At 42.7% G+C, this 24,858-nt stretch overlaps 2 protein-coding genes and 1 non-coding gene across 3 annotated transcripts in view; 1 reads left to right on the forward strand and 2 right to left on the reverse strand.

Annotated features, from left to right (window-relative positions):
• The window catches only part of ITIH2 (inter-alpha-trypsin inhibitor heavy chain 2), a 36,162-nt gene extending 19,997 nt beyond the window's left edge, over nt 1-16,165 (forward strand). The window contains exons 13-21 of the mRNA XM_036114366.2: nt 228-413; nt 796-935; nt 1,981-2,150; nt 4,562-4,699; nt 9,521-9,634; nt 10,034-10,232; nt 10,806-10,978; nt 12,179-12,290; nt 14,465-16,165. Of these exons, the coding sequence (XP_035970259.2) occupies nt 228-413; nt 796-935; nt 1,981-2,150; nt 4,562-4,699; nt 9,521-9,634; nt 10,034-10,232; nt 10,806-10,978; nt 12,179-12,290; nt 14,465-14,612 (1,380 nt within the window). The 3' untranslated portion in view covers nt 14,613-16,165. The remainder of the gene's footprint in view (nt 1-227; nt 414-795; nt 936-1,980; nt 2,151-4,561; nt 4,700-9,520; nt 9,635-10,033; nt 10,233-10,805; nt 10,979-12,178; nt 12,291-14,464) is intronic.
• A 5,401-nt stretch (nt 16,166-21,566) lies between these two features.
• Nucleotides 21,567-24,858, reverse strand: part of KIN (Kin17 DNA and RNA binding protein) — a 30,348-nt gene continuing 27,056 nt past the window's right edge. Inside the window, exon 13 of the mRNA XM_036114359.2 lies at nt 21,567-21,902. Coding sequence (XP_035970252.1) covers nt 21,840-21,902 — 63 coding nt within the window. The 3' untranslated portion in view covers nt 21,567-21,839. The remainder of the gene's footprint in view (nt 21,903-24,858) is intronic.
• LOC118549773 (U6 spliceosomal RNA) lies at nt 23,613-23,715 on the reverse strand. Its single transcript, XR_004924223.1, has one exon. It is a non-coding gene; the product is annotated as a U6 spliceosomal RNA (small nuclear RNA).

The raw sequence follows: 24,858 nt of genomic DNA on the forward strand, positions 1-24,858 counted from the left end.
TAGGGGCACCTGGGTAGCTCAGTTGGTTAAGCGTCCGACTCTTGATTTCAGCTCACGTCATGATCTCAGGGTCGTGAGACCCAGCCCTGAGTCGGGCTCCGTGCTGGGCGTGGGTCCTGCTTAAGATGCTCTCTCTCTCCTTCTGCCCCTCCCCCCTTTTAAAAAAGTGTGTTAGACTGATGAAGTAGTATGAAAATAATGATTTCTCTGTTTTTTATGAATTGTAGAAATTCTACAACCAGGTCTCTACTCCATTGCTCCGGAATGTTCAGTTCAACTATCCCCACTTATCAGTATCGGATGTCACTCAAAACAGTTTCCACAACTATTTTGGAGGCTCAGAGATTGTGGTGGCAGGAAAATATAAGCCTGATAAATTGGAGCAGTTACAGAGCATCATCACTGCCACTTCGGTACTTCTACTTATCTCCTTATTTCTCAAAAGACTAACTGGTCCCCTCGATACAGTCCATCTTGTATATTAACAGGTTAATATTTTGCATTCCAAGAATCTTGCATGTGGAATAAAAGTGATAAAGTGGAAGGGAAGGCATGAGAATATCTCTGCCATGGTCCCCAAACCATTCTGTAAATCCTTCCCTTCTGATCCCAAAGCCAATCCCAAACCTTGCATGTGTGCACTTACTTCCTCTTTTGTATTCTTTTGAATTATTTTGCGCTTCCCTTGAAGTTACATAGCTCCCTGATTCACTCACAGTAGGTAGGAAAAATGTGGATTGATTAACTATAGTTCTGCTCCCCTGATGTCTTTCAACTGAATCTTCCATCATCCAGGCTAACACGGAGTTAGTCTTAGAAACTCTGGCCGAAATGGACGACTTGGAGGATTTTCTATCAAAAGATAAGCATGCAGATCCTGATTTCACCAGGAAATTGTGGGCCTATCTGACAATCAACCAACTTCTAGCTGAGCGGTAAGAAGAGAAGAGTATACATAACAGGGATTTGCAAAAGTAAGAGGTTTGCCTTGAATATTTTGAAAGTAATACACAAGAAGGATTTGGAACCAAGAAAAGCGGCAAATTAACTCGGGATTTGGATTGTCAATTTCCACTGGTTCCAAGCACTTTAAGTAAAGCTGAGTTCACAATTTTCTTTTTTATCGAGGTATAACATACACAAAGTGGGTGAAGTGCATGAATTTTAAGCATACAGTTTAATGAATTCTTAGGTGTGTCACCCATGTAATCACCACCCGGATCGTTAGAGAACACTTCTGTCCTCTCTGAAGGGTCCTTTGTTCTCCTTCCCACAGAACACCCCCCCCACACACACCTGTGGTAGAAATCATGGTCATCATCAATTAGTTTTCTGTGGCTATCCCTGCCCCTTTACTGAAGCATGCTGGGTGCATTCACAGCAAAATTACAGATACACAGCGCTTTGCTGAAGTTCAATACAGATTTTTCAGGAACAGTCCCTGGAAAACAGATCAGTGGTTGCCGGGGGCTGAGGGGCAGGATGACCGGGCGGAGCACAGGGGATCTTTAGGGCAGTGAAAGTGTCTGTACGATAGTACAATCGTGAATACATGTCATCACACGGTTGTTAAAGCCCACAGAATGTGCACCGCCAAGAACAAACCCTAATGTAAACCATGGACTTTGGTGATGAGTAAATGTCTGCGTATGTTCATAGGTTGTAACAAATACACCACTCTGGTGGGGGGTTGTTGATAATGGGGGAGGCTATGGTGTGTGGGCACAGGGAGTATCTGGGAAATCTGTCCTTTCTCCTCAATTTTACTGTGAACCGAAAACTGATCTGAAAAATAAAGTCTATTTAAAAAAAAAAAAAAAAGTACTGTAGGACTGCATGGCTAAATAAAATCCTGGCTTCATGGAGCCAGTTAGCCTTCTTTTATCTGGAGTCCCCAGGGTCCCGGCTGAGCCCAGAGGTGGTGGGGTGTGGGACGTAAGCACAGTAATGTTCTCGAATGCCTCTGTTTCCCAAATATAGAAGCCTGGCTCCTACAGCTGCTGCCAAAAGGAAAATTACAAAAACTATCCTGCAGATGTCTCTGGAACATCACATAGTGACCCCACTCACCGCGATGGTGATTGAGAACGAGGCCGGGGATGAGCGCATGCTGGCCGACTCTCCCCCTCAAGATCATTCCTGTTGCTCAGGTCAGTGCTTCCATCTGCTGGACAAATAGGACGGGTCAGCTTTCTTAGCCTGCACTGGGGTCCTCCAACCTCAGCTCCTCTCCCCCTGCAGCCCGCCTCTTGTTCCCAGCCCTGGGTCCCCGTGTGTCCAAGCTCTTCCTGTCAATTTACTTTGGGGTAGTTTATTGTTATGGTCTTAGAACTTTTGCTCACTTAGCTCCCAAAGGAATTTTGAAGACCTACATACCCCGGCACGCATTGTTTAAATCAGCGTTTAACCATTTTTCACCACACTTAAATAATTGCAGCGAATTTAATTTGGGGCGTATTGTAAACATTGAATTTTTTTTAAAGATTTCTTATTTATTTATTTGTCAGAGAGAGAGAGAGAGCACAGGCTTAGGGAGCAGCAAGCAGAGAGAGAAGCAAGCAGAGGGAGAAGCAGGCTCCCCACTGAGCAGGGAGCCCGATGCGGGACTCGATCCCAGGACCCTGGGATCCTGACCTGAGCCGGAGGCAGACGCCTAACTGACTGAGCCACCCAGGTGCCCCAATAGTGAATGTTTAAAATAAACCTGTTACATCACTGTTTTAAGTGTATCCAACGACATGGAATACCTAACTTGGTACTCTCCATCATCCATTAAAAAAAATACATAAACAAATTCTATTATTGGAAATTTTATATGGTTCTTTTTTCTAGTTGAACTGGTATTTCCATTCCTGGCAGAATCATGTCTCAGTGTAATAAACTGCTATGTGGGAAAGACTTTTACTGATCATCCTGCTCCTATGCAAGAAAAATGTTTACAAATTTAAATTTTTTTCAATTTCTTGTGACCATTAGATTCTGAGTGTTCAAATTTTTTTTCTAGATTGAGTTTTATTAAAATTACTACAAGTAGGCAATTGGTCAAAATAATATACATGGATTATAAATTTGATATCCCAAAGTAAAATTTTATTGAAAATCATCTCTTAATGAGAAAAAAATGTGGCTGAGTGTTTTTTCAAGTACCTATGGGTAAGTGTTATTTATTGATAGATTGAAAGAGTTCAGATTCAGTGTCATTTCTTCTTTAAAAAAATTTTAGGGGTGCCTGGCTGGCTCAGTCAGTGGAGTGTGTGACTCTTGATCTTGGGGTTGTGAGTTCAAGCCCCAAGTTGGATGTAGAGATTCCTTAAAATTAAATCTTAAAAAAAATGTTTTTATAGGCCTAAGTCCTGATAAATCTTGTTGACATAGGTTAAGTAGATAGGAATGGAATGAATTTGGTCCCAGCAACTGTCACTCACTTACAGCTTCTTCAAAGTTACATGCCAAACTCACATAGGATCTAGTATGCAAAAATTATTTTTAATGATCTAGCGCATGACAGCTCGGGTCCTACTTCAACTCTATTTAAAGCAAAGAACTGGAAACTGTCTGACTTGCAAACGGATTTGTGTCCCTTGCAACGGATTGGAGTCATTCCAGTTTTTGGCACTACACCAATTTTCCCGGGAGGTTTTTAGTGAGAGAACATGCCTTCCACTTCTCAACTGGGAGAAAGGGGTTTTCTTAGGAAAAGTACATGTGGAAGCTGAGAACCTTGAAATTGCCACAAGCCACCCGTGATTTCTGTGTCCTGGGGAAAAGTCCTAAGCTGTGCTCAGGGGCACGTGTGCTAAGTTTAGAAGACGTTGGCTTATCACCTTCTTCCTGCCCTCCCTTTCCTAGGAACTAATCCTATTGAAACACAGTCTTAAGAATGGCCTGCACACCCTGGAGGGATCACTTTCCACATTTTTCATTTTGTCCAAGTGAGATGCCAGGTAACCGCAGCAGTCTAGGGTTCAAGGAGCTCGTACTTCTGACATCCCAGTTACAAGAGCCTGGGGCCCCACAGCTAAATTTCTCTGGGCAGAAACTCGCCTTAGATAAACTGGCATTTATAAGTGGTTTTGTATCAGCTAGGTAAGACGCCTAGGTGAACTGCCATTTGTTTTCTCTAAGACAGGAAGGCTGCCTGTATATCAGAAAGCAAAATGAACTTGCTATAACCAGCAGGGGAAACTAGCTGGCTGAGAAACTGAATTGTTTAGATTGTTGTTTGGTGAGGCAATAGGAAGGGACCCAGGCCGAGGCGGCTGTAATCCAGGACTTCTCCAGGGGCTGGCCTGGACATCATCTCCCTGGCCTGGGCTGAAGACGCGGGGCCCTTCTCCAGCCTCTGTGGGGCAGATCCCACAGTCCGGGGCCCAGACTCTGCAGAGAGCCCTCGAGCAGGCCCCACAGTGGAAAAACAGGAAAAGCGGGAACAGAGAAAGTTCTGGAATAAAATTAATGGGAGAAAACCATAGCCGAGAACCTCTAGGGTCTGCGTAACACAGATACTTGAAGTTGTAAGAAATCTCCATGGGAACTAATGGCTATGGGTTTTTCTATACAGGTGCCCTGTATTATGGAAACAAGGTTGTTCCGAGTTCAGTCCCATCTTGGGTCAACCCTTCCCCAACACCGAAGATCCCAATGCCTGTACTGGGAGCTCAAGTGCTCGAGGCAACTCCTCCCCCACATGTGATGAGAGGTAAGAGACCTTTACCACTGCTTTCACATCCTGGCTTCCTGGATCGCAATCCTGTGGAGCATTTATTTATATACATTTAAAAGTCGTCCTGGTAAAATAAATAAATAAATAAATAAATAAATAAATAAATAAAATTAAAAAGTCCTGGTAAACCAGGTGACTTCTATAGGCATGGTTGACCTCCACTGAGAGAAGAGAGTTTTGTGTATGAATCAGCTTGGGCCAGACACCAGACAGTACTTCATTAGTTCCTGATGTAGTGTTCTATGATTCATCGTTTGCACACAACACCCAGTGCTCCTTGCAGTACGTGCCCTCCTTAATACCCATCACCGGGCTAACCCATCCCCCTCCCCCCTTTCCCTCTGAAACCTTCCATTTGTTTCCCGGAGTCCACAGTCTCTCATGGTTCGTCTCCCCCTCCGATTTCCGCCCCTTCATTTTTCCCTTCCTTCTCCTAATGTCCTCCGTGCTATTCCTTATGTTCCACAAATAAGTGAAACCATATGATAATTGACGTTCTCTGCTTGACTTATTTCACTTAGCATAATCTCCTCCAGCTCCATCCAGGTCAATGCAAATGGTGGGTATTCATCCTTTCTGATGGCTGAGTAATATTCCATTGTATATATGGACCACATCTTCTTTATTCATTCATCTGTTGAAGGGCATCTTGGCTCTTTCCATAGTTTGGCTATTGTGGACATTTCTGCTATGAACATTGGGGTGCATGTGCCCCTTCTTTTCACTACATCTGTATCTTTGGGGTAAATACCCAGTAGTGTAATTGCTGGGTCATAGGGTAGCTCTATTTTCAGATTTTTGAGGAACCTCCATACTGTCTTCCAGAGTGGCTGCACCAGCTTGCATTCTCACCAACAGGGTTCCCCTTTCTCCACATCCTCACCAACATTTGTTGTTTCCTGCCTTGTTAATTTTTGCCATTCTAACTGGTGTAAGGTAGTATTGCATTGTGGTTTTGATTTGTATTTCCCTGATGACAAGTGATTTTGAACACTTTTTCATGTGTCTGGTAGCCATTTGTATGTCTTTGGAGAAGTGTCTGTTCATGTCTTCTGCCTGTTTTTTGACTTGATTATTTGTTTTTTGGGTGTTGAGTTTGAGAAGTTCTTTCTAGATCTTGGATACCAGCCCTTTATCTGAAATTTCAATAGCAGAGTAGCTCCTGATGTTCCTAGAAGCTTGCAGCTTTTCTAGGCTGCCTGGAACACAGAATCTCCTAGCAAGAACATTTCTGACTGTCAGAACTGATTTCTCAAGACTGTACACCCACCACTTACAGAGCACCAAATTGGCACAGAGAAAACATAGGACTTCGATTCAATTTTTAGAGCGAGTGCAACTCACCCCTATGGCTTGTCTCTAAAAGTATTCTTTGTGGGCCAAAAGTGATTTGCTTTTTCGCTCTTTCATCTGCGGCAATGCTTTATCCGGAGGTCCCTCCCCTGTCCTACCTGGCACGTCCGAGGACAGAGCTTCATGAGGGGCTCTGAACTGAGCTTCCGGCCAGCAGTGGTAATTTAACTTTACACACTGCACATGTGGGGAGGGCATCCACAGGTCAGGTTACAGTGCTGGCAAAATTGCCATCTTTCCTGTGCCGAGTGGCTCTCAGAGCAAGAGACAAGGGCAAGGACAGGTGCGTGAGCCCCTCACACTGTGGCTTTGCAAGACGAAGCTTCTGTAGAAACATGTAGAGATAAAGCTAACCTCATTTTTTATATTCTTTCCAGTAAGAATGCAGTGCTTCCTCTGAGTGTACGTAGTCTGCTGTATGATGCAGTTAAAGGGACAAGGTCTTGAGAGTCAGACAGTTCCGGGGTCAGACTCTGCCCCTGTGACAGTGGGCCAGACTCTGGGACCTCTCTAGGTCTCAGTGAGCCCACCAGTAAAATGGAGATGGTGATAAATTGCAGGGTGGTTATAACCTTAGTTCCTTGTGGAAGCTCATAAACACCAGGTCCTCAGGAATCTATGAAGTTAGTCATGGGAGCCCTCAATCTACCTTCAACCTGATCTAAATGTAAGGCTACACAGACTCACCTAAATATGACGTTTCTGCTGTCTAGAGTGATACCAGTTCAGTAGTTGATTCGTGGTTACCTACCAGCAGGTCTGATTAGTGGGATTTTGGTTAATTAAAATGGCAAAATCAATGATGATCTCTAATAAAAGCTATGTCCTTCAAAAAATATTTCAAAACACCTTATTTGTGTAAAGGAAGAAGCTATCATCACAAAATGAATTTTTTTAATTGAAAAAGATGAGAACCTTTGTTCTGTGTTTTAATGATGCCCTCTAGTGCCCAGCTCAACACAAAATCAATTCACCGAGTATTTATTGACCTCACCACGAGAGTTTGGTAATGTGAGGGGTGCAAAGAAGTACCAGATTGTATTCCTGTTCTGCATTCACTTATCTTCCATTTCATGTTCCAAAACACACACATGAACGTAAACGAGCGTATCAGAGCAGGTGGGAGAATGGGCTTGTCATCGGACAGCTTGGCTTTGCTCATAGCTCTGCCATGCACTAACTCTGTAATGTGACCTCGGGCAGGTGACCTGTCCTCTGCGAGGATACGAAGAGAATTAGTTGAGTTAATGTTTGCATGGGACTTTGTGATAACATCTAGAAGACAATAGCCTCTCAATGAATGGAAGCCTGGTCTTTCATTTTAATCTGGAAAAGACGACCACTACGGTTCTTACAGCTCAGACCTTCCTGTCTCCGGGGCCTTGAGGGACTCAGGCGGGAAGCCTGGCAGATCTGAATTGTTCCTCTGCGCTCAGTTACCTGACATTGTGGATTCTCCCACCGGTCTCTGGAATCTTCCGTCCCCCATCCGTCCTGTTTCCCATTCAATGTAACATCTCTTGCCTGGGTTACTGCTGCGTTAGCTGCTAACTGATCTTCCCACGTCCACTTCCCAATACTTAATTTATACTGTGACAAGTAATTTCCCTAAAGTCAAATCATGTCCCATTTTTTTCTCAAAAACTACAAATAGCTCCCCAACTTAAAGCTTCATTCTTAGGTGTGGTGCTCCACCCATCTCCACAACCCCCATTTTTGGTCTTTTTCTACATTCTTCAAGAGCCCATCCCCTAGTTACATTGAGGTACTTTGCCAACTTTTATACCTCCATGCTGTGTACTCAGAGTAAAATCTCTGTTTCTTCTGTGTCTTTTGCCTCTCCTAGCTTCAAGGTTTTGTGTGAACTCCTTCACCAGGCCTTTCTCAACTGGCCAGGCGGGGCTGGTCACCCTTCATCTTTACCCTCAGAGCGTTGCACTTGTGCCATTTTTTTGTCATTTATTTTATTCTCTCTTCCCTCAGTGGGTGTGTCTGTCTCAATGAAGAAAAACTGTGAAGGAAAAAAATTATTCCTGATATTCGTTAGAGCACGCAAGGTCAGGAAGACCTTATTCAAGGGGGGCCATTACAATGGGTATGGGGACCCCCCTCAATGGGGTCTTGCAGTTGGGTGGAGAAGATTGGACTCAGCTCCAAATACAGCATGGCAAAGTTGGAGTTTATAGACAAGGACAGGGTGAGGCAGTGGGTGCAAAATCACTCAGAGGAAACATCAGGATTAAGGGGGATTCTGGCCAAACCGACCTAACAGGGTTCTTGCTGAAGGCAGCCAGGCGATCAGATGTCACCTGGAGGGCGGTGGGGGATGAGGAACCCAGTTAGATATCAAGGGTGCTCAGTATGGCAGGTGGGGATTCTAGCTAAGCCAGCCTGCTAGGATTCTTGCTAAAATTGGACAATGCAGAGACAAACATGTAAGTCCAAAAGCTGAGGCCTTGTTGAAAAGGTCGGGGGAACCTAAGTGGAGTTTGGTCAAGGAGAGAATCTTGGTCACTCCTTCATTAAATTGTGACTTTCTTGAAGGTCTTATAAATAAGACCATGACTTATTTGTAGCTATACCAAACATTGCCTAATTCAGTGCTTTGGACATAGTTGGGTTTTTTTCTTACCAACTATTTGTTGAATGATTAAACAAACAAACAAACAAGAAAGATCAGTCAGAATAAGGTCGTCCAGTAGCAAAGGAGTTCTTTCTTGAGAGAAGCTTGATGCTTCATTGCTCTTGGAATTGATTAATATCCATCTGTATGCCAACAAATAATATTATGTCTCCTTTATTTTTATGTTTTGTGTATAGCTACTTAAAAAAACACACATCTTTTTCTCTATCTATACAACACTCACGGTATGTATATACACACATATAGTATATATACGTATACATGATGTGTATGTGTGCTTTTCTTATTCTTTGTGTCTTTCTTTGTTTTTAATATTTTATTTATTTATTTGACAGAGAGAGAGAGAGAGAGCAAGGGGGGGGGGACACAAGCAGGGGGAGTGGGAGAGGGAGAAGCAGGCTTCCAGCTGAGCAGGGAGCCCAACGTGGGGCTCGATCCTAGGACCCTGGGATCATGACCTGAGCCGAAGGCAGACACTTAACGACTGAGCCACCCAGGCACCCCTTTTGTGTCTTTCTTATTCATTTTTTTATCTCTAGCCTAGATCATATGTGATAGTTTCAGAATAAGTATACACTATATTTGTAAAATAATAAAACTCTGACGGAAGCTCCATGGGGAAGGGACAATGGGTCTGCACCACTGGGTCCCCAACGCCTAGAACAGAACCTAGCATCTAGTAGAAGCACCATAAATATTTGTTCTTGTTAAGTTAAAGATGTTCAGGAATAAAGTACTGTTCAATGTCACCTTCCTTTCTATGATTTTGTTTGATTTCATTTTCTCTGTGTATTTTCCAGTTGAAAATGACCCACATTTCATCATTTACCTACCAAAAAATGAAAAGAATATTTGTTTCAATATTGACTCAGAACCTGGAAAGATTTTCAACCTTGTTTCCGATCCAGAATCAGGTAAAATAAAAAGATGCTATATTTGAAATAGGCAATTAGATCATTGTCATGTTTCACTGTCACTACTTGGGATTTCTTTCTTTCCCATAAAAGAAGTCCTGTACTTTTCAAACTCTGATAATTAGTGAGAAATGAATTATAAATATATTCCTAAGGGAATTAGAATAGCTAAGAAACTGTGTATGAACTAGCAGATCTTGCTGTGATATAAATCATTTAAAGTATAATAAGACATAGTAACAAAGTGAAAGTTGCATAGGAAAAAAATGTTATGTAAGTCCTGAAGCAAAAAATAATAATAATTTTCCCATATTGTCAAGTTTTGTAAATTTGAATAATGGTGCCCGCATGTGCCAAAAAATGGCGCACAGAGAGAAAAAAGCGTGTTTTCTTCTCCAGGGATTTTGGTCAATGGGCAGCTCATTGGTGCTAAGAAACCCAAGAATGGAAAACTCAGCACCTATTTTGGAACACTGGGATTTTATTTACAAAGCGAAGACATGAAAATAGAGATCAGCACCAAGACCATCACCCTGAGTCGGGGCTCTCGGGTGTCTGTCCTTTCCTGGTCTGACACAGCTCGTGTCATTAATCAGAGGCGAGTACTGTCATGTCCGGATGCGGGTCTGTCCTCCACACATGACTACACAAATCGATCCAGAAATCCGTAATCGAAACGCAGAACTTACAGTCATCATTTTAAATGTGAAGAAGTCGAGGTTCAGATTGATTGTTGTTGCCTACTCAGCCCTCTGCCCCCTGCCCCCCGGCAGCTGAGTCCATGTCTTTTGACCACTGTGTGTCTCAGCACCAGCCTGCGGCCTGGCATGTAGTGAGGACTCGATAAAGACGTGCCGGATAAGTGAATGAATCCATCAAAAATCCCCAGCCAACTCCATGTCGGAGTGTGCCCGGAAACACTACGATTGTGTCTTATGAGTCATATTTTCCCATGATTACCTGTTCATTGCTTTTATACAAACATAAACTGACAGAATTCCGGAGCCAGGAGCAAAAACAACATTCTGTAATGAAAAGTGCTGTAGAGGGCCTAGAATACTCGTGGGATTGTCCAGGGCGGGATGGCGAGCTCAGGTTCACGGTGGGAGGAATGGCTTCCTAAAAACAGTGTGTTCTAGAAACATTGACTCCATTTTGCCTTTTGCCCCAGGGTGCTTGTCTCTGTGAAGAAGGAGCAAACTGTGACTATCACCGTGGATAAAGACATGTCCTTCTCTGTTTTACTCCATCGCGTTTGGAAGAAGCATCCAATCAATGTAGACTTTTTGGGGATCTACATTCCCCCCACAAACAAGTTTTCACCTAAAGCACATGGACTAATAGGTACGGTGTTTATCACCCATCTGGCAAGTGAGTCTTGGTCTCGAGCAACTTTGGAGGTTAGAACTTGGACAGTGATGGGTCTGGACTCAAAGGACAGGTTGGGGCCATGCTCTGTGCCTGGGTCTTGATTTATACAGGGGACTGAGGACACACAGGGGCCAATGCCATTGACAGAACCATTTATTGTCACTCAGGTTCCCCTAGAAACAAAGAGGCATGGCCCACCATGCAGGGCCACGGAAGAAGGCCAGGTTTTAGTCAGGGACCCAAAGCAACAGGTTTAGGCCAGAGCCTCTCCTGAGTTTCTGTGGGAAGACAAAGCAGAGCAGGGTAGTTCCGGGTTGGCTAGCTTGAATCATTTCGGCAGGCTTTGGGCTCTTGGGTGGTCTCTAGTTACCTGGCCCCTGGCCCTGGAATGCTTCCGGGTCGCACAGGCCAGGTAGGGGAGGTCTGGCCCTGGGATGGTTCACATGCAGATCATAGCATGCTCCTGAGTCCTCCGCTGTCTTTCAGAACTGGCTGGCCCTGGGAGGGGCAGTCTCTCCCCAGCCGGTCAGGGTTTTTGATGTCAGCTCATAATATACAGAAGATAACAAACATGATTCATGCAACCCGACAGAGCAGGGCAGGGGGACTCGGTGATGCTCTAGCCAAGACCATTTGCTGTGGCAGGTGAGGTTTTCCTCGAACCAGGATTTCATCCTCACAAACTGGGCGAAAGGTTAGAGAAGCGATATACACTTTCAATTTTACATGGAAGATGTTTTTTTTCTAACTGAAGAGAGGTGAACTGGTTTTGGAAGTCTGTGATAACAAGCAGGGTATCTAGGTCCACTTTCCCTACTACTTTTTAAGGAATGGTTCCAGTTTAAGCATGTGGCATCACAAACCTTGTCCCTGCGATTTAAGCCATGTGGCAGGTGCTCACCCCGTCATCAGGGCGGGCGTTCCGATCCACTTCTTGTCCAGTAGGTCAGCCTCATATGTGAGATGACTGTGGCTCGAGCAGCCCAGCTTTGCTCTTGGGAAGGACCCATCCCTTCCATCGCTCTGCCCTTCTCCTCTCAATATGTCTTTCTACCCCAGAAATTCTGGGGAAGGGGTGGACAGAAATGCAGCTTGGGCCAAATGATGATGAGACTGGTTTTTTATTTACCCTCGGGTTCTGTGTAAATCAGCGTCTGGACTTTGTCTCACTAGGCCAGTTCATGCATGAGCCGAAGATCCGTATCTTCAATGAACGACCGGGAAAGGTCCCCGAGAAGCCAGAGGCGAGCATGGAAGTGAAGGGATACACGCTGACTGTCACCAGGTAGGCCTTGGAGGCATACAACAGTAACGGAGAGCACGCCTCCCGGGATTAAACTCACACAGTATCATAGAAGCAAGAAAAGCTCTTGCAAGCGTTACCTATGTCAGACTGAACGGTTCATCAGGAAGAGACACATACACAACGTTTGCATAATGACGCCACAGGTGGGCCAGGCTAAATGCAAATAAGGACTAGCTAGACAAATAGGTACCATAAAAGGCCGAGGACAATTAAGCTGTTGGTCTCACCGTCAAGCATTACTAGCCCTATGGACACAAGCTGGATTACTGAAAAAGCTGATCAAAGGAGGAAATCGTAAAAGTACCTGTGAACTAGGGTGCCTGGGTGGCTCAGTCAGTTGAGCGTCCGACTTTTGGTTTCCGCTCAGGTCATGATCTCAGAGTCGTGGGACTAAGCCCTGAGTCAGGCTCCTCACTCAGCACGGAGTCTGCTTGAGATGCTCTCTCTCTCCCCCTGCCCCTCCCCCCACTCGCTCTCTCTCAAAATACATCTTTAAAAAAAAATACCTGTGAACCACAGTGCTAGAGAATGAATGGATATGTTTACCTAAGACTGGAGCCTTCTTCTTCTTCTTGAGCATGAATCTACCCAATGTATTTTTGTGTAGCTTTTCTCATGCAAACCATATCCATATGCTTCGTTTTGAAGTGAGAATTCCATATCGCAAAGCATTCTGAGTGTAACATTCTTATCAGTCTTTTCAATTTCTCCCAGTCCTCGACAGTAGTCTCCCCTGTGCTATCTGATAGCATCTTAAAGCAGGTGGGTTTTTTTTTTTTTTTTTTGCCTTTTAAGAGTTTTTACAAAGCAATCAACTTTGCTTTATAAGAAATGACTTTTTTTTAAAGATTTTATTCATTTATTTGACAGAGAGACACAGTGAGAGAGGGAACACAAGCAGGGGGAGTGGGAGAGGGAGAAGCAGGCCCCCCGCTGAGCAGGGAGCCCGATGTGAGGCTCGATCTCAGGACCCTGGGATCATGACCTGAGCTGAAGGCAAACGCTTAACGACTGAGCCACCCAGGCACCCCAGAAATGACTTTCTTTGCATACAAATGTCATTGGCTTCTATGTAAGTAAGCGATAAAATCGCAGTCATAATTAAGCCATATGTACCACCACACGTAGCTTTGTGAAGTACAACAATGAACTCTTGGGGCGCCTGGGTGGCTCAGATGGTTAAGCGTCTGCCTTCAGCTCAGGTCATGATCCCAGGGTCCTGGGATGGAGCCCTGCCTTGGGCTCCCTGCTCAGCAGGGAGTCTGTTTCTCCCTCTCCCTCTGCCTGCCACTCCCCCTGCTTGTGCTCTCTCTCTCTCTGTCAAATAAATAAATAAGTCAAAATCTTTAAAAAACAAAAGAGAACAAAAGATGAGCTCTTAGTGAGTATACCACTCACCTGATTCCGGAGCACTGGAGACCAGTGAGTTACCAATGGGCATCAGTGAGTGTGTTTGATAAAGCAACGGTGAGCACAGGTAATCACAGTAAGAACAGTTATCTGGGGTTGGTGAACGCACATCTGCTATCCTCTAACGACAAAAGTAACTGTTAGGCCTCAAGTTCATCTACCGCAAGCACCTAGTGACGCATAACTGAAATTGAGCTGACCTGGGGCCGTGCACTATTGTATATATTCTAAAGCTCACTAGTGACAATAGGCCCTATGACTTTTTAAATCATTGGCTTCTTTGTCCTTTAAGTGAAAGGCATGAATTTCTCAGAAACAGCCGGCATCGCCCTTACATAGCACTCTCACCCACCCAGGGAGGTGGGGGGCATCTTGGATTCATCCTGCAGGTGACATGTGAGGTTAGCCCACAGCACTCCAGTGTTGGGTTCCCGCCTTCTTTCCAACTGAAAGTTAATTTGCACTCCTCACCTTGCTGGAAAAGTCTCTATTGGTCAATCTCCAAAGGGTTATTTGAATTATCTAAGGATACACTGCTTATTCCCTGTCCTTCCAACACCAAGCCCCAGATAATGATGTTCCATACGACTTGGAGAGTGCGGATGGGTGGGGGCGAGCGGATATGGCCCTAGAAGGAACGTGCTACAAAGAACAGCAAGGGACGGAGCGTGTCTCCTTTCCAGATATGCAGACTGGCCAAGCTTTGGACTGTGTCCTAACCATACGCACCATTTTCCTTGCAGAGGTCTGCAGAAAGACTACCGAACAGATAGAGTGTTTGGAACGGAGGTCTCCTGTTGGTTTGTGCACAACAGTGGAAAAGGTTTCATCGATGGGCATTACAAGGATTACTTCGTGCCTCAGCTTTATAGCTTTCTCAAAAGGCCTTAAAGATTGATGGCTTTGGAAATTATCTGTAGGTACAGTTTTTCCCTGCAGTCATTCTTTGGTCTGAATAATTAAAACACTAACCAGACATCATGGTGGTTTTTAAAACCTGTTAATACATCTGAAGAAAAATAAACACTTTGCAAAGAAGAGTTAGGATTTTGTTGAGTTTTCCGATGTTAAGAGGTGTTCATCAAGGTCATGCAAAGGAGAGCTGCTTTGGCGAGTCAGACTGGCTTCCGGACAGAGCCCTACATTTGGCATTTACTGTGATGATTTCTATTATTCTCGAGTGTCAGGTCCTCAACCTTGCAGGCTGAGTACATTTTTACGTTGTCAGGTACATGGGATGTTCATTTCTGAGAAGGTGATTTGGCGAACATCGAGTAAGAACAGGGAAGTTCCTTGATCTTAACTGTTCTGTGGCTATAAATACTAAAGCCCTGTCACCAGCTGTTGGGATAGACTTGCCAAGGTACCTGTGATGGCCCAATATGGTTAGCAAGGGTTCCCTCCACAGCGTTGGCCTTAGAAGTCCTTTTTAGTCCATGAAGCCTGTGTAAGTCAGGTGCTCCAGAGAAAGAGAAACACATATATGTGTGTGTGTATATTTAAATACACACACAGGGAGAGAGAGAGATTTATTACAACAATTTGTTCCCATTGTTACAAATGCTGGTAGTTTCAAACCTGCAGGGTGGGCTGACCGATGGCATGGCGCAGGAGAACCAGGGAAAGCCGATGTTTTTGTTTGAAGGCCATTAGGCAGGAAGAATCAATGTTGCAGATGAAATCCACAGGCAGTCAGCGAGAGCGTTCCCACTCACTGGGGGGAGGGTCATCCTCTCTGTTCCACACAGGCCTTCAACTGATTGGATGAGGCCCACTTCAGGAAGGCCATCTCTTCTACTCAGTCTATGATTTAAATGTAAATGTCATCCAAAAACACCTTCATAGAAACCACCAAAAGCATGTTTGACTAACTCTGTGGGTACCCCATGGCCCAGCCAAGTTGACACATAAAATACACTGTCACAAGGCCTTAGTTCACCAACCTCTCTCTGTTCGCAAAGCCATTCTCCAAATAAGATATGATACAAATGGGAGGGGTCTGCTTATTAAATTACAATCTCTCCTAACAGGTCTGCCTCCCTGACATTATCCCAAGGTCACCTCAGAGATGGTGTTGCTCCCAAATTCTTCACATATGTAAAATCGCTCCGGACATTACCTCACATGGCTGTTGATGTTACTATGAATCTGTAGACAATCACAGTTCCAGATTCTCTGGAAGCCACATGTTTCACACAGATTTAATGATCTTGAACGCGGAGGCTTCCTGAGTATTCCTTGTAGACTTTTTGTCTGAGAGTAATGCCATTTACATTATTAAACCTTGTATGATTAGACTTCGTTTCAAAATAAATTTGACTAGCAAGTTATGTCCTAACAAAAGGCTAATGACATTTATAAGGCAGAATAAATAAACAACTAATCGGATGTCTTCATCACGTCCACATTAATCTAGTGGATCTTCGTGATATGGTGCCAGTTGGATTCATTTTAAGTCTGTACTTTCCTTTGTTTCTAACTGCCCTTTAAAAATCAATTCCTAGAATAAGGATATATTTCCAAAGGCCAAAGTGGTAAAATTGCACTTAAAAAAAGGTTTAAAGTTATATTGTTATGAAGCTTTCTCTCCATAATTTAGTAAAAGTCATTTTTATTTTAGAAAGTACACAAAACTCCCTTTTTGGACACACCCAACCTCTATTTGAACAATCAAGTGATTATCTTTTGACCTAATTGTAAAATATTAAAGAAATGTGATATTTCTAGAATCCAAAGGTGACCCCAGTGCTAAAGAGGCAAATGGCATTGGTTTTCAGCTTCATCTATGGTTACCTATGATACATTAAAAAAGTCTATGACATCTTTCCCATTTTCTGTTTCAAACATACTGATCTTAAAATGCTAATATTTAACACAGACTTCAAAAGTGGGTTCTTATAATTAATTCTGTTACTTGGTAACAATTTGGACCTTAAGACTTTTATGCCTTTAAGACTTTTATACCTTTAGATATATAAGTTTAGATCGATTCCTAGTATTTTATATGTGCTCTGTAGTTTTAAAAATAATAATGATGATCTTGGGCTGTGCATTTATACGCAGGATATTGAACAAGGGTTCTATCAAATAAACTAGATTTAAAGTCAAATCCATGTTATTCAAATTATTAAAATCTTTATTAATAGCTGGTGTGTTGAATAATAAAACTAAACTTGTATTCATACTGTCCACATGTCCCCATTGAGACCAGTAATATGCCTTCTCTATATAATTAGAGTTACAAATGAATAATCAATTTTGAATTTCAAATGAAAGAACCAAATTAACAGGGATAGTTGGAAAGGAGGAAACTCTTCCACTGTCTACCTCTTGATTAGTTTCTGAAAGTATTATGCTTTCAGCAATAAAGGAAAATAACCTGACAATTACCTATATTATGTTTTCTTATTCTTTGGAGCACTTTGTAACCCACTGGGAATTGATCAGTATTTAATTTTGTATAGAGTAGTGGTATTCAACTTAAATCTCAGTTGGGGTATCACAGAGCTGCTATCTGTCATATATATTAATCATCTTTAGGACTTCTGTAGCCTAGCTTCAAAGCACTTTGTAAGTATCAATCTAAATGGTTTCCATTAAACCAAGCAAATATGTCTTATTGTCAGGGAAATTAGAGCCCATGTTTGAAAAAAACAGCCTCTGGTCTCAGATTGCATCTCTGTCGTAAGTTTATATGTTTACTTGTGTTTTTAAGTTACTGAAAATCAATTTTCTAAGAGTTGGAAAATTGGCAATCCAAAGAAATAACTGGGATGAAAAGGAAATTAACGATTGTCTCAATGTATAGTAAAAATGAACTATAAATCAGGAGTTATTTTAGTACCTACTGGTGTGAGATATGCAAATCATTGTACATGTTTATAGGATCACTTAATACCATAAAAAGTGGCATTTTAACTTCAGCCTTATCCCAATTGAAAGAGATATGTCATTCCAAAGACACTAAGATCAAAGTAAAAGTTACCTGGCTGCCGGAATACATAAAAATGCTTAAGTAATGCTCATGTATGCTGGGTACATAAAAATGCGGTAAGAATTTAGTAGTATTATTTTTAACACTTTTTCCACACTGGCCAAGTTTACAGGAGTGACTTTTTCTGGGCTATCCATGTAGGAGAAAGAAAAATCAAGGATGTCTCCTTTTAATGGTATAATGATTCAGTTATTCACTTAATGTTTCTGGGGGGCACTTCAGTCAATCCTATAACCAATTTAACAATCAAGGCTGATTCATATTCTAATCCTGTGATTCTATTTTAGTGAAGTAGGAACTGAGGTGTATGCTGATATTAGTTAATGAAATCTCTTACTGAGGCCCAGCAAAGTTAGGGTGGATTTTTAAGTTGCTGCCCTAGATTATCAAGTTCCTCTTTACTTGTCAATCATTTCATTTGAATATCAGTTCACTGAACATTGTCAATTCCTACATAACACGCATCTTGGGTCTATACCCGCTTCTCACATCTTAATCTCCAGCACTTACTGCAATGACTTATTTACCAGAGGCACTAGGTAAATGTTTGTTGAATGAATTTACTCAAGTATGACAGCAAAAATGGATAGACAGAAGTAGACAAGGGGAAAAGCAGCAAAGAAGGCAATAGATCCAATGGCATGCCCAATGAAGAAAACTCAGGGAATCTGGTTTCCCAAGACACTATTACCAATAATTTGATATGACCTCAAGTGATATGATGAAAAATAGCTTTCTAAAAAATGAGAGGACAAGCCACGTATTGGGAGAAAATATATTTGCAAAAGAATTATCTGATAAGGGACTGTTTTCCAAAACACACAAAGAACTCTTAAAACTCAACAATAAGAAAATGAACAGCCCAATTAAAAAATGGGCAAAAGACTTAAACAGACACTTCACCAAAGAAACACAGATGGCAGATAAGCACATGAAAAGATGCTCAATGTCATATGTCACTAGGGAATTGCAAATTAAAATAACAATGAGATACCACTACACACCTATCAGAATGGCCAAAAATCGAAACACTGACACCACCAAATGCTGGTGAGGATGTGGAGCAACAGGAACGCTCAATCATCGCTGGTGGGAATGCAAAATGGTGCAGCCACTGTGGAAGACAGTTTGGCAGTTTCTTAGAAAACTAAACATATTCTTACCATATGATCCAGCAATTGCGCTCCTTGGCACTTACCCCGAGTTGAAAACATGTCCACATAAAAACTACGCATGGATGTTTATAGCAGCTTTATTTATAATTGACAAAATCTAGAAGCAACCAAGATGTCCTTCAGTGGGGGAATGGGTAGATCGTGGTTCGTCCAGAAAAAGAAATATTATTCAGCGCTGAAAGGAAATGAGCTATCAAGCCATGAAGAGACATGGAGAAAACTTACGTGCATATAAGTGAAGGAAGCCAATCTGAAAAGTTTACATAGTGTATGATTCCAAGTATATGACATTATGGAGAAGGCAAAACTATGGGAGATAGCAAAAAAAAAAAAAAAAAAAAATTCAGTGGTTGCCAAGCGGTTGAATTGTGGGGAGAGAGGGATGAATAGGCAAATCACAGGATTTTTAGGCTGGTGAAAGTATTCTGTATGATACTATAATGGTGAATACATTTCATTATCAATTTGTCCAAACCCATAGAATGTACAATACCAAGAGTGATGCTAATATAAACTACAGACTTTGGATGATGATGAGGCATCAATCATTATCATGGTTCATTATTAACAAATGTGCCACTTTGGTGGGGGATGTGGATAGTGAGGGAGATTGTGCGTGTGTGGGGACAGGGGATAGATGTGAAATCTCTGTACCTTGTGCTCAATTTTCCTGTGGGGGGGAAAAAAAGTCTATGTAAAGAAAAGTAGCTTGTGATGCTTTAAAAAGGAAACAAAGAGTCCATATAAAACTTGATTTTAGGTGTCTGCAGTCACTTTGTGTAACATAACCACTACTGGGCTCTAAGAACTTATGGGAAAAAATGTCCTGTCACCTAGAATCATATTTTTGTGCTTCAGATTTTTAAAAGTTAAAAGTCACCTCAATTATGCCACTTTATTTCATTCTGAAGATAATTTCAGGAAGATGTTGGGGAAAAGAATAAAAATGTGGGAGGCAGAGAGGAAATATTTTTTCCTATGAAGAAAACCAGGGAGGTGATTCCAAACAGATTTGGGGGAGGCATGTGAAATCTGTCGCGGTTTATTTACCATTTTATTATCGGGGAGAACCTTCTCCCTCCTGAAATTCTTCGGGCCAGATTAATACCAGGCCAGGCCACAGACGTGTGGCTCCATTTACTGAACCTACGCCCACCACCACATCTGACACTTTCTATTATTTTCTGTAGTTCTCACAACAACCCTAGAGGGACACATTTTTTTTTTTTTTTGACAATTCGTATATTAAAAACATTGAAATTCAAGAACATGATATTTTCTAAGATTACATAGCTGGTGAAAAGAACAGCCAAAATTCTATCTCAAGTCTGCTCAACTCCGAAACTCAGTTCCTTTTCGTGTGACTATGCTGTCAAGTTAGTTCAGAAACACTTGAATTCCTCCTGGAAGAATTGTGTTGGCAAAGCTACTGCCATCATCCTATTAGTATGTCTTACGCTGAGTCTTCTGTTTCTGTTCACCAGCATATATTCTCCCAGCTTCTGGCTAGAGAATTTCTCACCTCTCCCTGATGCTATATCCAAGAGAGTTGGCCTAGGGGCTGGCACACAACCCAAGTCTGGCCAATCAGTATATTCCAACCCTTGCACTTGGAGTGATCTGTCCCAATGTGGACTGGTTAAAACTCAATTCCAGTCTTCTGTTTGAACTGTGGGAGAAAGGTGTGAGGGGCTGAGAATGGAGCCAACACAAAAAAAGGAAGAGCCGCGGAGACCAAGCCCCAATAAGGTTGTTCACACTCTGAACCCCATTGGAAGCTAAGGTCTGCTCCTTTTGTCCTGTGACCTATACATTCATTTACTAAAAAATATTTTTTTTTTCATAACCCAACTAGGAGGTGGATTTCCTATCTTTTGCATCCCTAAGTAATACACTGCTCTATTGCTAAAAAATGTATAGTTCAACATTGTTGATGGGATTGTAAAATGGTGCAGCCACTTTGGAACAGTCTGGCAGTTCCTCAAAATGTTAAACACGGTATCCCATGAGTTACAGTGAGACTCAGCGACTCCACTCCTGGGCGCTGAAAACGTACGTCCACAGAAAATCTTGTACCTGAATGTTCATGTAGCAGCATTACTCAGAATAGCCCCAAAGCAGAAACAGCCAAAATGGCCACCAACTGACCGATGGATTTTAAAAATGTGGCCTACCCATACAGTGGACTATCGCTCAGCAAGAAAACGGGAGTGAAGTATTGATACGTGGCCCGACGTGGACAGACCTTGAAAACATGATGCTACGTCAAAGAAGCTCGTCATAAAAAGACATGTTGTGTGATTACGAAGTGTCCAGAACGGCAAATCAGAGACCGGAAGTAGACTGGTGGTGGCCAGGGGCTGGGGAGAGGGAGGACAGGGAGTGACCATGGGCACATGCGGTGATGACAATGTTCTAAAAGTAAATAGCGGGGATGGGTGCGCGACTCTGTAGATAGACGGTAAACCACTGAATTGTACGCTTTAAATGGGTAAAATTGTATGGTGTGCGAGCTCTATCTCTATAATAACGCTGTGACTCTAGTGACTCTATTTATAGTCTGACTTTTTAAAATGTCATTATATTTATAGTTTGCAACTTTACTACAGAAAATATACAGTATATGAAGGATTTCCTCTAACTGTATGATTCTAAATAGTCTTATATAAAACACTGTACAGTAACATTCTTTTAATGAAGATTAAAAAATCATTAAGGAAATATTACAAAGGAAACAAAAACAACGAGAACAAAATTACATTGTTTTGATACTTCGTGAGACATAATTTGATTTTTCTATAAGCTTAGCTGAACAACTATACAGTAGTATTTAAATAAATCCATCTGCTTTATACAAAAGAAACACCCTAACACAGTAGAGTCTCATAATGTCTTGGTGAACACCAATTTGATGCTTTAGGATTTTAATGTGTTAACAAATTTTCAAACTCAGGCAAGTTTTGAAATGTCTTCATATTGAATTCCTTCAACTCTGCGTCCTTTTAAAGGGCCCTACAAGTTAAAACAATAGGAAAAAAAAAAGATTAAAAACACACAGGGACTTAAAAGACAAGAAAATGACACTACGCTTACAGATCCAAACGCGCCTTTTCCATACCCCCGGAACCCCAGTACGGTAGCTAACGTTTCTCTGCGACTCTGAATTTTAAACTTTTCTAGGGCATCCTCATCACGAAGTGCAGTGACTTCTTCAATGACATGTGAAATGTGTCATCACTACATGCTGTGGCAGGGACCTGCTGGCAGCTCCGTGTGTCCTCTGATCCCAGGATGCTTTTTCCCCGGTTCCCCGCGTGGGGAGGTGTGATCATAAGATGGAGCCCCGGCCACAGAGGGGAACGGAAGTGACGCGCGCGGTCCTCGCGTGCGGCCACAGAGGGGAACGGAAGTGACGCGCGCGGTCCTCGCGTGCGGCCACAGAGGGGAACGGAAGTGACGCACGCGGTCCTCGCGTGCGGCCACAGAGGGGAACGGAAGTGACGCACGCGGTCCTCGCGTGCGGCCCACCTTGCTCAGCCTTGGCGTGTGTGAAGCACACGGCAGCTGTAAAAGCCACTTGTTGAAGGTGGTGGAGACACGAGCTGTAAAAATCCTGGGCTCACACATCGCCCCTCCGAGAAGAGCTGATCAAGCTCCCATCTTGATCTTCCTGATCAAGAATACCCATCCTGGACTTTCAGAAGGAGAAGTTAAATTCTACCGTGTTTGTGCCATTTGGGGGTTTCTTTTTCAAGAGCAGATAGTATGTTAAGCAATTCAGATCCTCAAACATGTCTGTCTAGTTTAGCTCTGACAGCTCGGCTGGTCTTTATTACCGAAAATGAGCCCAACTTCAAATGTATTTGCTTTTTCTGTTCGTATCCAAAAGAAAGGAAAAGGGTTAAACTAGATACTGGGAAAGAACACCTGTCACAAAAGTGGATACAGCCTGGGAACAGAGAGGCACGAATGTGGGTCCTGAGCCCAGACTGACCAAGTTCAGATCCCACCTGCACAAGTGACTTGAGCCTTCGGTGCCCCACTATCCCCGAGGGGGGGATTAATAATAGGACCTAGGTTCCTGGGCTGTTGGGAAATAGAAACAAGTCAATAAAGTGCTTAAAACAGTATCTGGAACATGATAGGAATATGAGCTCAATAATTCTTGGCTCTTATTAAATCTTTCGGTTAAAATTTGAAAGCTGGTCCTCTCTCTTGCAAAGTATAAAATGACGATGATGATGATGACTCTAACCTTGAAGTGAGGTTTCAGTGTTTTTCATTGTGAATCATACCTCCCCTTAACAATCCTTTTTAAAATGCTACTCCTTTAATATGTAACAATGACTGTATTTAAAGGAAGTAAGTTCCCAGATGAAGCATGACAAAGGGCTGAATCCTTCATTATCAAGTACAAAGGCCTGTGGTCAAGTTCGCTTTTCTCTCTCTCTTTTTTTTTTTTTTACAAAGCTGGGGAATGGGAAGGGAGCCAGTCCCTCAGTTAATTAGGCAAACAGGCTAAAAGGCTGAGACAGTTTTTGAACGATTTGTTAGCTACTTAAAAATCTGCTTAATAAATGAGTAAATTTCAAATATTTTGATACTGATCTACAATTTCAGATGTCAGAAATGATAAAAAATAGCAGGAGAAATCCCTTAGAAAGTTTGTGTGTTTCATGGCAATGATGTGAAGGAACCATGGGGACGCAGACGAGTGGACGGACACACGCTCACACAGATTATTTTTTGCATGTCATCCTTGCGCAGGGGCCATGCTAATCTTCTCTGTATCGTCCCAATTTTAGCATATGCGATGCTGAAGCGGGCACAAAAGATTATTTTTTAAATGGGGGCAAGCTGCAAAAGAAAAGAAAAGTAGTAGGTGGATTTCTCCTTTGAAATGTACATGCTGCTTTGCAGTCAAGAAGGCCTTCCATGCGGGGCCCTCCCAGGCCCTGCCTCACTGCAGTTCTGTGTGCCACACAAGCTCAGGAAGGAGGAGCCGCTCGGGTCACAGCGAGGGAGGAAAGGAACAGGCCCATGAAAACCACACACTGTGACCCAAAGGGATCTGGACGGAACCTAGAATGCCCTCCGCAGTGATTAGCTGTTTTGCATTTCCCTGAGATGAAAGCATGAATTGAAGCAGGATCTAATTTGGATAGGACTATGCATTTAAAAAAGTGCAGGAGAATCATTTTGCCAAGGAAATATGAGATGTTCCATGACCTTATGCTGGCTGAGAGAAAAACTGACCGAGTTTTTAAAAAAAACTCAATCTATGAATTTAGTCAGATCGGTACATTTCTCAGTACCAGGAGAGACGCCTTTTCCTTTCCTTCCCTTATGGTTTATGTTCGTGAATGCCAGTTTTTAAGTTCATGTTGTCAGAGACAGAAAAAAAAAATGCTCAATTTACTTAAATGTGGTTTCCCTCATATAAGGACCTACACCATTTTCCAAACGCAGTCCAGTGTTGGGTTCAGGTGCCTACAACCCCTTAACGCAATGCATGAAACTGGGCAGTTACCTGTCAGTTCTAGAGAGTGCTCAGGACGGTCATCAGACTCTCCAAGGGGTCTATTAACCCCCCAAATGCTAATGCTACGGTACTGGGTGTGAAAACTGATTTCATTTGGAGGCACAGCACAGTCGTTTGCTGTTCCAAAATGCATTAGGTGGCCGGGGGGAAAAGCCCGCTTTAGGCCCTTCCTTCCCCCAGGAGACGTCTCAGGCCTTACAGGGCCGTGCTCCCAGGCCTGTCAGTGAGCCATCCGTTCTGTCAATCAACACTTTGAATTGCACATCAGATTTCCCGAAATTACTTTACTGATCTCTGCTACCTTCTAGCCCTTTATGAAAGAAGGGGAGGACTGTTTAAAATATTGATCTCTGGGGCTTTTCCCCCATTACTTCTGACTCTATATTCCCCACTAATTATACCATGTCAAATTGAGTTTTATATTAG

The sequence above is a fragment of the Halichoerus grypus genome, chromosome 6, assembly GCF_964656455.1.
Source record: "Halichoerus grypus chromosome 6, mHalGry1.hap1.1, whole genome shotgun sequence".
In the NCBI taxonomy this organism is placed as follows: domain Eukaryota; kingdom Metazoa; phylum Chordata; class Mammalia; order Carnivora; family Phocidae; genus Halichoerus; species Halichoerus grypus.